Source organism: Anolis sagrei, chromosome 4, assembly GCF_037176765.1.
Source record: "Anolis sagrei isolate rAnoSag1 chromosome 4, rAnoSag1.mat, whole genome shotgun sequence".
NCBI classification, from domain to species: Eukaryota; Metazoa; Chordata; class Lepidosauria; order Squamata; family Dactyloidae; genus Anolis; species Anolis sagrei.
In genome coordinates this window covers 76,879,784-76,893,615 of record NC_090024.1, presented here as the reverse complement: position 1 = coordinate 76,893,615, position 13,832 = coordinate 76,879,784, and the positions used below count along the sequence as shown (strand labels likewise).

General features: G+C 37.1%; 1 protein-coding gene across 5 annotated transcripts in view; it reads left to right on the top strand.

The window, feature by feature from the left end:
- Positions 1-13,832, top strand: part of CARMIL1 (capping protein regulator and myosin 1 linker 1) — a 174,745-nt gene that overhangs the window by 146,766 nt on the left and 14,147 nt on the right. For all 5 annotated transcript variants that reach the window (XM_060774925.2, XM_060774923.2, XM_060774924.2 and 2 more), the window contains 5 exons: positions 6,273-6,339; positions 7,364-7,560; positions 7,754-7,860; positions 10,419-10,848; positions 13,523-13,595. In XM_060774925.2, coding sequence (XP_060630908.2) covers positions 6,273-6,339; positions 7,364-7,560; positions 7,754-7,860; positions 10,419-10,848; positions 13,523-13,595 — 874 coding nt within the window. The remainder of the gene's footprint in view (positions 1-6,272; positions 6,340-7,363; positions 7,561-7,753; positions 7,861-10,418; positions 10,849-13,522; positions 13,596-13,832) is intronic.

Below are 13,832 nucleotides of genomic sequence, written 5' to 3'. Positions count from 1 at the left end.
TTTTCCCCTTAAGCAGTAAAAGAATCAATAAATGAAATTTCTTGCCAGGTTTTTCTTAGATGCTTGCTTCATCTGGCAATTTCATGTCTCCCTCTCTTGTCTTGACAGTTTGCCAACCGAGCTTTAAGGAGAATTGACTAAATTTGCAATGGAACATGTGATTTGGTGTAGGCTAAAACAAGTGGGCTTCAGTGCTAAAAAGAGAGAAAGAAAGAGATGTCACCATAAATCTCACATTACAAATCTGTTGTTTTCTTTAAAGAAGAATTGTCATTTGGAAGGACATGCTTTGTCTTATTTTAATTGGTGATGGGAAGATCCAATCTGTGCTTCATGTGTATTCATTCACAAGCAGATCTTGGGAAAGTGCCGTATTTACTCAAGTATAAAGCGCCATCAATTGTAATCCACACCTCAATTTTGAAGGTGTGCATTGCAAAAAAGAGATTTGTTGTTGAATGTAATATGTGGCTCCGTCTTGCCTGTCTGACATTCTAATGATGAGAAATTCTGGTAATCAGGTAATGTTTTGAGGCCCACAGTTGCCCATCCCTAATTTGGAACTAGTTCATTTATTGACTTTTCTCCTCTGTATATTTTAGTTAGAATCAGAGCTGTACGGGGCAGGGGGACAGAAAGATTTGAATTGCTCACTTCCCTAGCCCAATATACCTCCAGTAGTTCAGATTCTTGTGCCATTTCTCACTGACAGAGAGAGGTGGAAGTTCAGCCCAGGATCTCAATGCAATCTGTTTACTCACAAAAAAAGTAACAAGCAAATATAGGGGCAAGTGGGTGATCACATTACCACCAAATATTACCCCAAACCACCACTATACAAGCTTGACTGAATGGGCAGTTCTCAGATATGTCATGAAAATGTAAATGAATGTAGACTTTTCACATCACCATATTTGTGAGAGTGGTTCCTGTTCGTAAAATAAGTTCCACAAAATAGTTATATCTTTATTGGCAAATCAAAATGCAGAAAGTACATTATGCAAGGTTATCAAAGCTCCACTGGCTGCTCCAGTGTGGTGATGTCACAGGGCTACATTTTTATCAAATGTTGCTTCTGTTGGAGTTCAGTTTTTCTGGGGCAGTGGTTCTCAACCTGTGGGTCCCCAGATGTTCTGACCTTCAACTCCCTGAAATTCTAACAGCTGCCAAACTGGCTGGGACTTTTTAGAATTATAGGCCAAAACATCTGGGGACCCACAGGTTGAGAACCACTGTTCTGTGGGGGTTTCAATGCAGACACATGGGGACCAGGGAGAAAGGGAAATAAAAGACAGGTAATAAAATTTCAGCTCATTAGCAACAGAAAAATAACTCTTGTCTTGTTTAAAGCTAGCTATTATTTTTTAACTAAAGACTGTCATTGTCTCTTGTGCCGCAGACAACATAACAATATTTGGGGGCATGAAGGGGAAGCCTAGAGTAAGTGGTGCAGCCTTTGTTCAGCCCTTGGTTACACAACTCAGTGGACCTGCTTAATAGTTTCAACAGATTGCTGACTACAGACTAGAACAAGCTGTGCTTTCTGCTTTGTCTCAGTTTTCCAAAAAGGCAGATTAGAAATGGTTTTCTTCAGGCTGCACAGGATCTAGGGTGCTCTCAGAGCAATGGATGTTATGAGCATGGTGAAAATTGTGATGTATTTCTATTTGTGGATATGTCTTCTATTTGTTCTCCTGTCTCAGCTTCATGTGATATACTCAGTTTTGCTGTTTTTTTTGTTGTTAACTTCAGCTTATGGCAACCCTATAAATGACTGATCTCTGAGTCATCCTACTTTCAACAGCTGTGCTCAGGTCTTGCACGCTCAATGCCATTACTTCCTAGATTGAGTCCAGTGAAATATAATGCCTCCTTCCTCTTTGCCAACTAGCTTTTTCCTTACCAAGCATTATTGTCTTTACTTGTGAGTCATGTGAGCCATGATATGTCAGAAGTACAACAGTTTCTATTTAAAAATCTTGATTTTTAATGAGAATTCAAGTTTGTCTTGCTTTAGGATTCATTGGTTTGGATTCATTCTTATCAATCTGTGTTATCACTTTAGTATTCATAATTTCCATCTGGAATTGAATAGTGGGTTTGTGGGTGGCTACATCTGTATATGCACAGCTAAAGCATCTCTGTGTATTTATATTAAAACAGAGGAACAGACAGCAGCAGCGGAAAAACTATCATAAAGATATGAATAAGAAAAAATAGGCTTGGTGTTGCATGGCAGAAAAATAATACTGAGGAAAGCAAGAGGACAATTGAGGGATGGGACCTAAAAATTCACTGCCTCAAATTGTGTATTCCTGCATAGTAGGAGGTTGGACTTAATCACTCCTGTGGTCTCTTCCAACTCTTTGATTCTGTGATTTCCTAATTGTTACATACTGGTGTACATTAAATCCCAGTTAACTGGTTAGAATCATTTAGTTTTTTATTTCTACTTTTTTTTGGCTCAGGAAATGGTTACCCAGGCAACAGGCATTGGAAATAGGCACAGCAAGGTTACAAGAGAACTATACCCCCATAAAAAACCCTATTAATTAGCAGTAAATATTTTAACAGAAATTAAAATGTAGAGAGAACACCCACCATTCATCATAAAGTGCATTACAGAAGAAAACTTCAGAATTACTTTAAAAAAAAAAACTCCAGACAATCTGTTTGAAAACCATATCCTTAGGGTGGAATTTCATATGTTATGGTAAACACAGAACTACTGTTGATAATCACAACACACACACAAAAATAGCAGACCTCCTTCTCCTGTTTAGAAAGCCCAACCCATGCTATTCCATTTTCCATTCTTGCTTCATATCAACACTACTGCATGGATATCAAAATAGATACTACAATATCAGGACTCATTTTTAAAGGGCACAACACACATTAGATTTTGATCCCTTGAGACATCATAATTCATCAAGATGTTATTTAAAAGATTAACTCTCACAACTCCCCTCCACATTCATTTGATATTGGAGTTAAGATTTCTTTGAATGATATGATGTGGGAATGAGTCTCTATCAGCTCATGTTTACCTGGAATAACCTTTAGGAAGAATGTAAGCAAAAAAGATGGACAATTTTAATTCTCTGTTTTTGAAAACAAAATTCACCTTTACGTTTAGAGTGCACCTTCTCACGGTGGGATTAAAATTAGATCTTAAGATCTAGTCAGCCTTTCTTGAATAGATCTAATATCTGTCATAGCTATTGATATTAAATAAATTAAGCCAGAGGCTAGTCTAGAACAAACAATTTAAAACTGCAGTGATTCTTTGTGTATTTGTACATATTTTAATCAAGATCCAAGAAATCAAAGGGAAATTTAAATCAAGAATGGGGATGCTATACAGCCAGCAGGTGTGCTCACTGCATGATCAAAAAGAAATAAAAAGCTGATAAAAAACACTGAAGAATATATATAAAAGAGATAGAAGGATGACTGATTCATTAAAGGAAAAATAGTTTGAAGATGAAGCCACAGTTTTAGAAAATAAAGTGGAAGCTGCTGTCAAAGCACTTGGGAGAAATATAAATCACCAAGAACAGATGGCATACCAATAGAGCTTTTTCAAAAACAGAATCCACTTAAATTTTAGATATCTGTCAACAAATATGGAAAAGAAAAGAATGGTACACAAACTGGAAACACTCAGTGTACATTCCTGTCCCTAAGAAAAATTGCAGAAAACTCTGTCATTTCATTAATCTCCCATGCTAAATATTCAACAATAAAATATTTACCATACATAGAGCAGAAAAAGTTAGATGCCTAAACTGGGTTCAGGAAAGAGGAGAAACTAGGGATCATATCAAAAATATTTATTGAATACTGCAATGGTTCTCAACCTTCTTAATGCCGTGACCCCTTAATACAGTTCCTCATGTTGTGGTGACCTCAAACCATAACGTTATTTTTGTTGCTACTTCATAACTGTAATTTTGTACTGTTATGAATCGTCATGTAAATATCTGACATGCAGGATGTATTTTCATTCACTGGACCAAATTTGGCACAAATACCTGATATGCCCAAATTTGAATACTGGTGGGGTTGGCGGGGGGATTGATTTTGTGATTTGGGAGTTGTAGTTGCTGGGATTTATAGTTCATCTACAACCAAAGAGCATTCTGAACTCCGCCAGTGATGGAATAGAGCCAAACTTGGCACACAGAACTCCCATGACCAACAGAAAATGCTGGAAGAATTTGGTGGGCATTGACCTTGAGTTTTGGAGTTGTAGTTCTCCAGAGAGCACTGTGGACTCAAACAACGATGAATCTGGACCAAGCTTATTATGAATTCTCAATATGCCCAGGTGTGAACACTGCTGAAGTTTGGGGAAAATAGACCTGGACCTTTGGGAGTTGTAGTTGCTGGGCTTTATAGTTCACCTACAATCAAAGAGTACTCTGAACGCAGCCCACAATGGATCTGTACCAAACTTGGCACACTACCTACATGGCCAACATTGAATACTGGTGGGGTTGGGGGGGGCTGTTTTTGAATTCTGGGAGTTGTCGTTTACCAACACCAAAAAGGAAGAGAAGGGCATGCAGAGAGATCTTCAGTCTTGTCTGCAAAGACCATCAGAAATCTGTTTTTTTCTGATGGTCTTTGCCAACCCCTTTGAAACCCCCTTGCAACCCCCCTAGGGGTCCCGACCCCCAGGTTGAGAAACACTGGAATACTGGAGCACCAACAGATTTCAGAAGAAAATCAGCCTATGTATTATAGTACATACAGTAGTCTTGCTTATCCAACATAAATGGGCCAGCTGAACATTGGATAAGCAAAAAATGCTGGGTAATAAGGAGGAATTAAGGAAAAGCCCATTAAAGGTCAAATTATATTATGATTTTACAAATTAAGCACCAAAACATCATCTTTTACAACAAATCGACAGAAAAGCACTTAAATACACAGTAACATTATGTAGTAATTACTGTATTTGCTAATTTAGCACCAAAACATCTCAATGTATTGAAAGAGCTGTAAATCTGGGCAGGATGTAGACTGCGTTGGATAATACAGAACTTTGGATGAGCAAAGGTTGGATAAGCAGGGCTCTACTGTAATACAATCTTTCATTGTGTATAGCTATGCAGTGCTGTTAAAGAAATAGGTGTACCACAATATTTTATAATCCTAATGTGTCAGGACAAGAAGCCATTGCTAGGACAAAATATGGAGAAACAGAAATGGTTTTCAATTGGTATGAGGATCAGGCAAGGCTACATTTTAACATCCTATGTGTTTAACTTGTTCAGTAAACAAAGCATATTTAACACTGGATTTGACTGAGAGAAGGGAGATTTGAAAATTGGAGCAAGAGACATCAATTTAACATATGGAGGTAACACTGTAATACTAGAAAAGGAAAGCCTTCAAACTATGGCAAAGAGACACCAACTGTACTGCTAAGAAAAACATCTACACTAATGCAAAGCCATCACTCATTACCTGGAATGATGTCAGCCAAGGTGGAAGAGCAATGCAGAAGTGGAAGAGGGAAAGGAGGAATCACCCCCTGCTCTTACCCTCTCTTTTCCGACCCACAAGTTAAAAAGCTTTGCTCAAATGTAGCACTATGGGTCAACTTCTGCTGGATCCTTTCCACAAGGTCATGCTGGAGGACCTAGAGAATCCTAGAGATGATATGTCTAGACATTCATGGAGATTTCTATAGAGAATGCTTCGTCCAATAGAAGTTGACCATAGAATTATCCTCGGGGACCTAGATATCCCTAGAAAGGTGTTCTCTCAGGTTTAAAAAAAGCATTTTATAATATGTGCGTTTTTCTACTTTCACAGGGATCCTATGTCCCTAACTCCAGCAAAGACAGAGGCCTGGCAATACTTATTTCCATTATTCCAAAAATGATTATGAGATTATTTAAGGGTCACAGCCACATTTTAAAAAACTGGATAGATTTATATGACATATTTAATGCTCTGCCTTCGACTGCATTTTTAAAATATCACCTAAATATCGTGTTGCAAGCTCTCTTTATACATCAAACTTGGATTCTTTCCAACACAACAATCAATGTGAATATTTCTGAAGAGAGAGTTTAATTAGCATTGACTTGATTCTGATCCAGGATTAAATGTACTTGCCTTTCTTCCACAGCTGTGTTGACTTTGCACTGTAAAGATGAATACATCCCAGTCTTATTCAGAGTTAATAGCTGCTATCTGCATTTATGACAAACAGTCAAAAGCCATTAAGTTTTTCTTCTTTATTTGATCTGCAGATGACTCCTAAGTCTAAAAGGAAGAGTATCCATAGCAGAATGCTGAGGCCAGTATCAAGGGCTTTTGGTGAGTGAAATTCTTTGGTAGCATTTCAAACTTTTCATGATATATTAACTTTCACTCTAAAGTTTCGATGTATGAGAAACATTGCTACCTAAACTTTTTAAATAGGTTTGGTGATTATTTTTTGGTTACATACTTAAATGACGCACAATAGGAAGGGACTGGGCATTTTGTTGTTTGTTTGTTTGTTTTGGCAGTAATACCATTAAATTAATAATACCATCAAATAACCACCAGACATTTGATTCAAATTGTTCATTTAGGTTATAAGCATTCCTGGCTTAACTTTGTATGAGTTCACAGTGCAAAAATGAAGCTGATAGTCTATGTGCAATATACTTTACAAATCTGAAATACTTTTAGAGGTTTGCAACTGTGTAGCTAGAGACACTGTTGGTTTTTTTTTACATCTATAGGCCTATTTATGGCCAAGCTTTAGAATAGTGTGCCCCTCACTCCTTCCCTTACACAGGCATAGATTAAACAAATCATAGCTATATTTCGGTTTCCTGAAGTGAATATAATAAACACACAAAAAGGAAGAAAAATACATTACCCCAGCCTCTCTTTAGGTGTGTCTATCCTATAGTATTAAAGCATTTTGATACCAGTTTCACTGCCCTGACACAATGCTGCAGAACTATGGGAGTGGTAGTAAAACTACAAATGAGCACTTGTCCATGATGTACAGGTACAGTATTAAAAGTGGATGGGCATTAGAGTGTTGTGATTCCACTTTTATTGCCATGGCAATATCCCTTGGAGTTCTAATATTAGCAGTTAAGGAGGGGTATTAAAATTCTCCGTCAGAGAACTCTGGTGCTTTACCAAAAGAGAAATCCCAGGATCCCACAGGACATTGTCATGGCAGCTAAAGTGAAAACATACCGTAGTGCTATAATTGTGCAGTGTGGAAGGGCCCTAAAACCGACCAATGAGCTTCTAGATGCCTATTTTCACAAAGATAAAATTATGGTTGTATTCACACCTCTGACTTGAGAAATCTGACTTTCAATATTTCCCTCAGAGATGGAGTTTGATCTGGATAAAGCACTGGAAGAAGTTCCCATACACATAGAAGACCCCCCGTTCTCTTCTGGAAGGATGGACAAACGGACCTCTGGATTCATGTCAGAGTTGCCTTCTGAGGAAGGGAAGAAACTGGAGCACTTTACAAAATTAAGGCCTAAACGGAATAAAAAACAACAGCCAACACAACCTGCTGTGAGTGGAAATATTTGGGAAGACATTGTTCTTTGTAACGTATTTCAATAGCCTGTGGCCACACTTTGAGCTATGTCAGAGCCACTGTCGACCTTGTTTTCCTGTTCTTTGCTTAACTGTCAGACTCTTGATAAAAGCTATAAGTAGTAATATTGAATCTTCTGGATTAAGTAAGACTCCATGTTTTTATCAGGTGAGTTCTGCAACTCCTCAGGATGGAGAACAGAATGGTCTCATGGGAAGAGTGGATGAAGGTGTTGATGAGTTTTTCACAAAGAAAGTGACAAAATTGGATTCAAAGTAAGTTTTTAAAGAAACTTAAAAGTGTTATAGTCTCCAGATGTATATAGGTGAAATGTTCATTCTCCTTTTTAAAATCAAAGTGAATCACGAAGAGCTAGAACTGATGTAATAATGCAGTGCAAATGATTTTATTGAGTTTTGAATTGAATTTGAATAAGGTTCAAATTTGGATTGGGTCAGTCTGGATTGTGTCTCAGTGCGACCAGATGAATCCAGATTATCTTGTTGCATAATGTTGTATAATTCCAAGAGTTTCCCACAGCCAGTTGGATTAAATAGCAACAGAAGTATTTATTGAAGAGAATGAAACTGTAGGAGAAGGAAGACTATAATGTTGAGAAAAAGTAGCCAAGAGCAAAATTGTTCCAAACTACACTGAATTAATTAAATATGTGTGGGTGTATGCATGTATTTTTAGCTCATTCAGCTACTTCAAATTATTGGTTAGTTGTGTTATATGTTTGATGTAAACATATCCCCCATCCACCCTCCCCCCAAAAAACTTGAGGAAATATAATGTGTAAACAGCTATGTATCTTGGAAATGAAACAAGTGTGAATTAAAATTAAGAATCAAGTACTGTATGAGAAAATATTTGCTTTTTGGCAGCTCACTACAAGGTCACATGAAAACCTGTTAATTTGTAACATTAAGGTGTTAGTCTCATTTATTTATAGGATCAAATTCAGCTTCTCCTAAAATACCTGGAAAGTCTGATGACATGAAAAAAAGACAGTGTAGCTTTCTTGATACTTTTATAACATTGATGTTGGTTTGAATCAGTGGAAAATATCCTTATCAACAAATTGACTATTATTTTTCTGTGTCTAAATATCTGTAGCTTTAATTTCACAACAAATTCTATTGCTTGGTTGTTGAATCTAATTTTAAGGGCTCTTCTTGGTAACTAGAAAGTGTCTTGTTTCTTCATTTACAAGTATAAAAAAGTACACAACAATGTAATTTACAATCAATTAACAATCAAAAGGTTTGGGTAAACAGAAAGGACTGGTATGGGCAGCCTAGCTTCATGAAGGAGTGGATTAAAACCATGCCAAAGGGTGCTGTGTTTTATGTAGTTTAATGATTTTATTGTTTTTCACAATATATTTGTAATGTTTCTATGTTTAATTCAATGTTAATGTTCATATGTTGTTGTGGTTTTTAATATTAGCCGCTTTAATTCCCCTTTGACAGAGACAAAGCAGGATATAAATCCTAGTAATACTACCATTACTTACTTAGTAGCAGTAGTACTACTACTACTACTACTTATTATTATTATTATTATTATTCTTATTATTATTATTATTACTATTATTATTCTACAGCCTGGGATACAGCCAAACACACCTGTGATGGTGATGGGAACAAGAGAAGCTTTACCCAAAGATGTAAAACTTAAGTAGGCTCATATTGGGAGATAACAGCCTTCCTAAGCTTTACAGAGCTTTATAGGTCATATCCCACCATTTCCATTTTGCCTGGAAACAAACGAATAGCCAGTGAAGCTGTTTCAACAGGGACAGGGAGTCAGATTTTCCCTGCAACCAGTCTCAGTCAGCCATCCGAGAGCATTATTTTGGATCTGCTTCAATTTGCAACATGTCTCCACAGTTATAGCTAGAGTGCATTATGATACAAGCTTGGTGTGCGTTAGCATGCTCAAATCTGAGATCTGAAATTTATATGGTTAGAAAAGAATGGGGGGGGGGGATTTGAGAGAGAGAGATCAGAAGCTTTTGCTTCCATTTTGTGTTACCTACATTTAATGGTTGTGTCCAAAATGTGAAAAGTGAATAAACTATAGCTTGTTGAAACAAGGCAGCTTTATAAAAACAAGGATGGAAGTTGACTTGTTTCATACTAGTACATATACTAAATATAGTTAAAATAGGAGTGAAAGCTTCTAATTCCTTCATGACTATGCCAGTGGAAAGGAACGGAGAAGTTCAAGACCCCAAGGAGTCTCCAAATCCATCTTTATTGGGTACATAGTAGCACAATCTGTGAACAGGTAACACAGATTGTTACCTGTTCACAGGGGACGGGAAAGGCCTCGGGTTTCCAGACTGTGCATTGGTGGGCCAAGACATATTGTAAATATTGAAGTATTGTATGTTATCTATTCACCTTTTTTTACAAACTTATTCTTCTTTGCACATTTTTATTATCCTATCTGCTAACATTTCTATACCTAATATAAAGAGAAATAGTGAGAGGGGATAGGCTTGTCTTACTCTTTGAATTGGAAATTCCTCTAATGTACCTTCCTTTATTCTAAACAAAGCTTTTCCTTTTCTATACAACTCCTTGGTTACTTTTCCAAATCCATTTATGTAAGGACAAGAGGAGCCCCTTGGTATCTGTCATAGTTTGGTTTCAGGACCTGCCATGGGATACAAAATCCATGTATGCTGAAGTCCCATTATATACAGTGGCATATTAAAATTGTGTCCCTTATGTGAAACAGCAAAATCACGGTTTTATTCAGAATCTGTAGATATGGAGGACTGACTGTATTTTAACATGAATTTGCCTTTTTGATATACTAGGAGATCCTCTGCAAAAGGCTCAGATGGTGGTGACCCTAGTGAACCAGCTGACGAAAAGAAAAAAAGAGATTCTCGGAAAAGCGGCTTTCTCAATTTAATCAAATCTAGATCCAAATCTGAACGTCCACAAACTGTAGTGGTTTCAGAAGAGCCCTCTTCACCCAAAGTTGGTGCCAAAAGCACTGCAGTGGACACTACAAAGAAGGAGTTTAAATTGGCTGAACAGAATGGCAACTCTGAAAAAAGTGAGGAATTAAAAACACCAGACTCAATGGAAGAGTCTTCCTCAGAAGATACTTCTAAACTTGAGAAGCCTGACAGCAAAGGCAGTCCTCAAGGAGGACGTAGGTATGGGGTGCAAGTCATGGGCAGTGGCCTTTTAGCAGAAATGAAAGCCAAACAGGAACGGAGAGCTGCATCCGCACAAAAGGTGAGGGATGTGTACATTTCATGGCTAAGATCAGTTCCTACCCATGCAGGTGTTCATTGTAAATGAAGAATTCTTGTAATGCTAATTGGTATTATAGAGGGACTCATTTTGGTGGATAGCTTGAGACATATGATAATGACCAAGGTGGCTTCCTAGAAATCCTCCTATTTCTGTACTGCTGTCTTTATTTTTCTAAATTAGCACATTGCTTGAGCTTTGGGATACAGATGGCTGTTTAGATTCAAATCTAGATGATACAGAAACAAAACCATAAGGAATTTACTACTTGATACATGACCTAGTACAGTCTTATTACAGTTACTGATGATGAGCAGGTGCATACTAGATGAAAGATGGCAAGCGCTCTGTGTCTGTATGCGCTCGCTTTGAGTTTGATGTGTGAATTGGCACAAACGTTGCAGATAAATGAATGGGGATTACTCCTCTCTCCCAACAAACATTGTCAGTAGCTTCCTTGCTCCATCTAGTGTTTGAAGAGATAAATATTACATTCCAGAGACAAACACAATGCAAATAGGGTCATGTATCATGGATTAATTAATTAATACATCAGAGGCTTTAAAGATGAGAAGTATTCAGCAAGAGGGAGCCAGGTTTTAAATTATGTTTCCTACATTTTCCAGGAAGTTAAGTAAAATATGGAAAGGATCAAAAATATTGTTTATCTAGTTTATGTTGCTCTGCTAGATAAACGTAGTGGAATTCATTTTAGCAGCTTGATTAAGCAATTGAAGTGATGTAAAATATAGGATTATATGCGCTGATAATTTAAATTTGATTCTTTATGCATTAGCAATTTTACATGTTTTTCTCTAAATCTGCGTCAATGAAAATAGCATACTTACAATGTTCAAGCATTATTTTCCATTCTTTCGAAAAGTGAAGCCAAGTTATCATTTTTATGAAGTTTTATCTCAATCTATTCAGTATTATGTGATTACAGCCTCATCTACACTGCCATATAATGCAGATTGTACTACATTATATGATCAATGTAGATTCATATCATACTTTAACTGCATAATGAGTCTATGTTGACCATATAATGCAGTTTCAAACTGCACTATATGCTAGTGTAGATGCTAATGTAGAAAATCAGGTATTAGCTACCTGTTCTTCTCCATTGTAGTCTACTTCACTTTTATTGCAAAAGCCCTATTGCAGTTAAAAGATGGCCCGGGCTTAGAGTGGAATTTAGGGTAGAAGACCAGGACTCACAAGTAGTGACAATCGATTTAATCAAGCTTAAAGAGTTCACATGCATTAATAAAAGTAAAAGTAATTCTAATTCCATGATGCTGCGTATTTCAGTGAAGTTGTAACCATTTAGATCAGGCATGAGCAAACTTTAGCCCTCTGGGTGTTTTGGACTTCAACTCCCACAAGTGGCTGTTAGGAATTGTAGGAGTTGAAGTCCAAAACATTCAGAGGGCCGAAGTTTGTGCATGGCTTTTTTAGATCATGTTTCCATTACGTTAACAAAGCTGCAGTTAACTTGGTACTGTGTTGCTATATTTTCATCTGGGCAGAAGGATATTTTTAGCATTTCACCACATATCATAGAAATCATAGAATCATAAAAATATTGAGTTGGAAGAGACCACAAAGTCATCCAGCCCAAACCTCTGCTATGTAGGTATATGATAATCAAAGCACTCTCAGAGATGGGTTTCTAGCATTTGTTTAAAATCGTCCAGAGAATGAAACTCAACCACGCTCTGAGATCATAGCTGCAGAGTGAAGGAAATGCAAGAGAAATGTAGATATGATAATAGATTTGAATAAATACCCTGCCTTTTCATCCTCAAGGGAATTAAAAAAATATTATAATCCAGATAATAAATCTAATGACAAAAGACATTTAAAAGCCTTACTACAGCCTTATTAAAGCAGTTATTATGAAAGCTTTTAACAGTCCAGAGATTACTTAGTACTAAAAAGATAGTAGAATAAATATCACTTGTACATTTCTAGAGAGAAAGTTCCAACACTCAATATTTCCCGTGGTGACACCAGCATCCACCTCCCAACTTATGAAGATGGTGAAGTGCCTTTGAACTATATCTTAACTAGAAAGGAAGCTAATGCATGAGAAAGAGATTATTACTATGCTTCGGTCCTATGATGTTCATTATGTTTGAGTACAGAAACAAAATTTTAAGCCAAATGCATCACTTTATTAATTTTCATACAATTTGTTTCCTAAAGTCAAATCCAATCAGCCATCTGGAGTTTCCAAACATACTTCAGCAGCAGCTCCATACATCATGCGGTGTGTGTATGCATTTTCAGCTCGCCTATCAACATATGGCAACCCGTTAAATTTCATAGGGTTTTTTCAGGCAAGGAGTACTTAGAGATGTTTTACCATTTTGTTCCTCTGAAATATAATCTACAGCACCTGGTGGTGTCCCATCCAACTGCTAACCAGGCTGATTCTGCTTAGCTTCCAAGATCAGACAGGATATGGTGCATTTAGGGTATTTAAGTACTGTATCATGCATTACATTAAAATAAATCAGATACATTTTATGCAAAATCCTGTATCCTCTGGGAAACAATAATTTATAAAAAAAATACTATTGAAAGTACTGCTGGGAGACTGTGTTGTATAAAGGATACTTGATTGTTCACTTCTTTTTCTCTTTTAAAGAAATTTGGGAATGATACCCGAGAATCAACAGATCTCTCAGTGAACTCAGAACGACTAGATGGAGGTGGTGCTGGTGAGTTGCTCTATTTAGACTATTTACAGAGCTTGGACTATTTACATAGTCCAATAGTTTGGACTATTTAAAGATTCTACATTAAGGCTGCAATAACTTGAAAAATACATGTACACTGTTCCCTGTGGGGGTTATGTTCCAGGAAAACCGCGAAGTAAGGACACCCCCTCCCCTTCCCTCCTCACCCTCTTTATCTGCATCTTCCTCCTCCTCGTTGCCGCCCGGGCCTTTGCTATT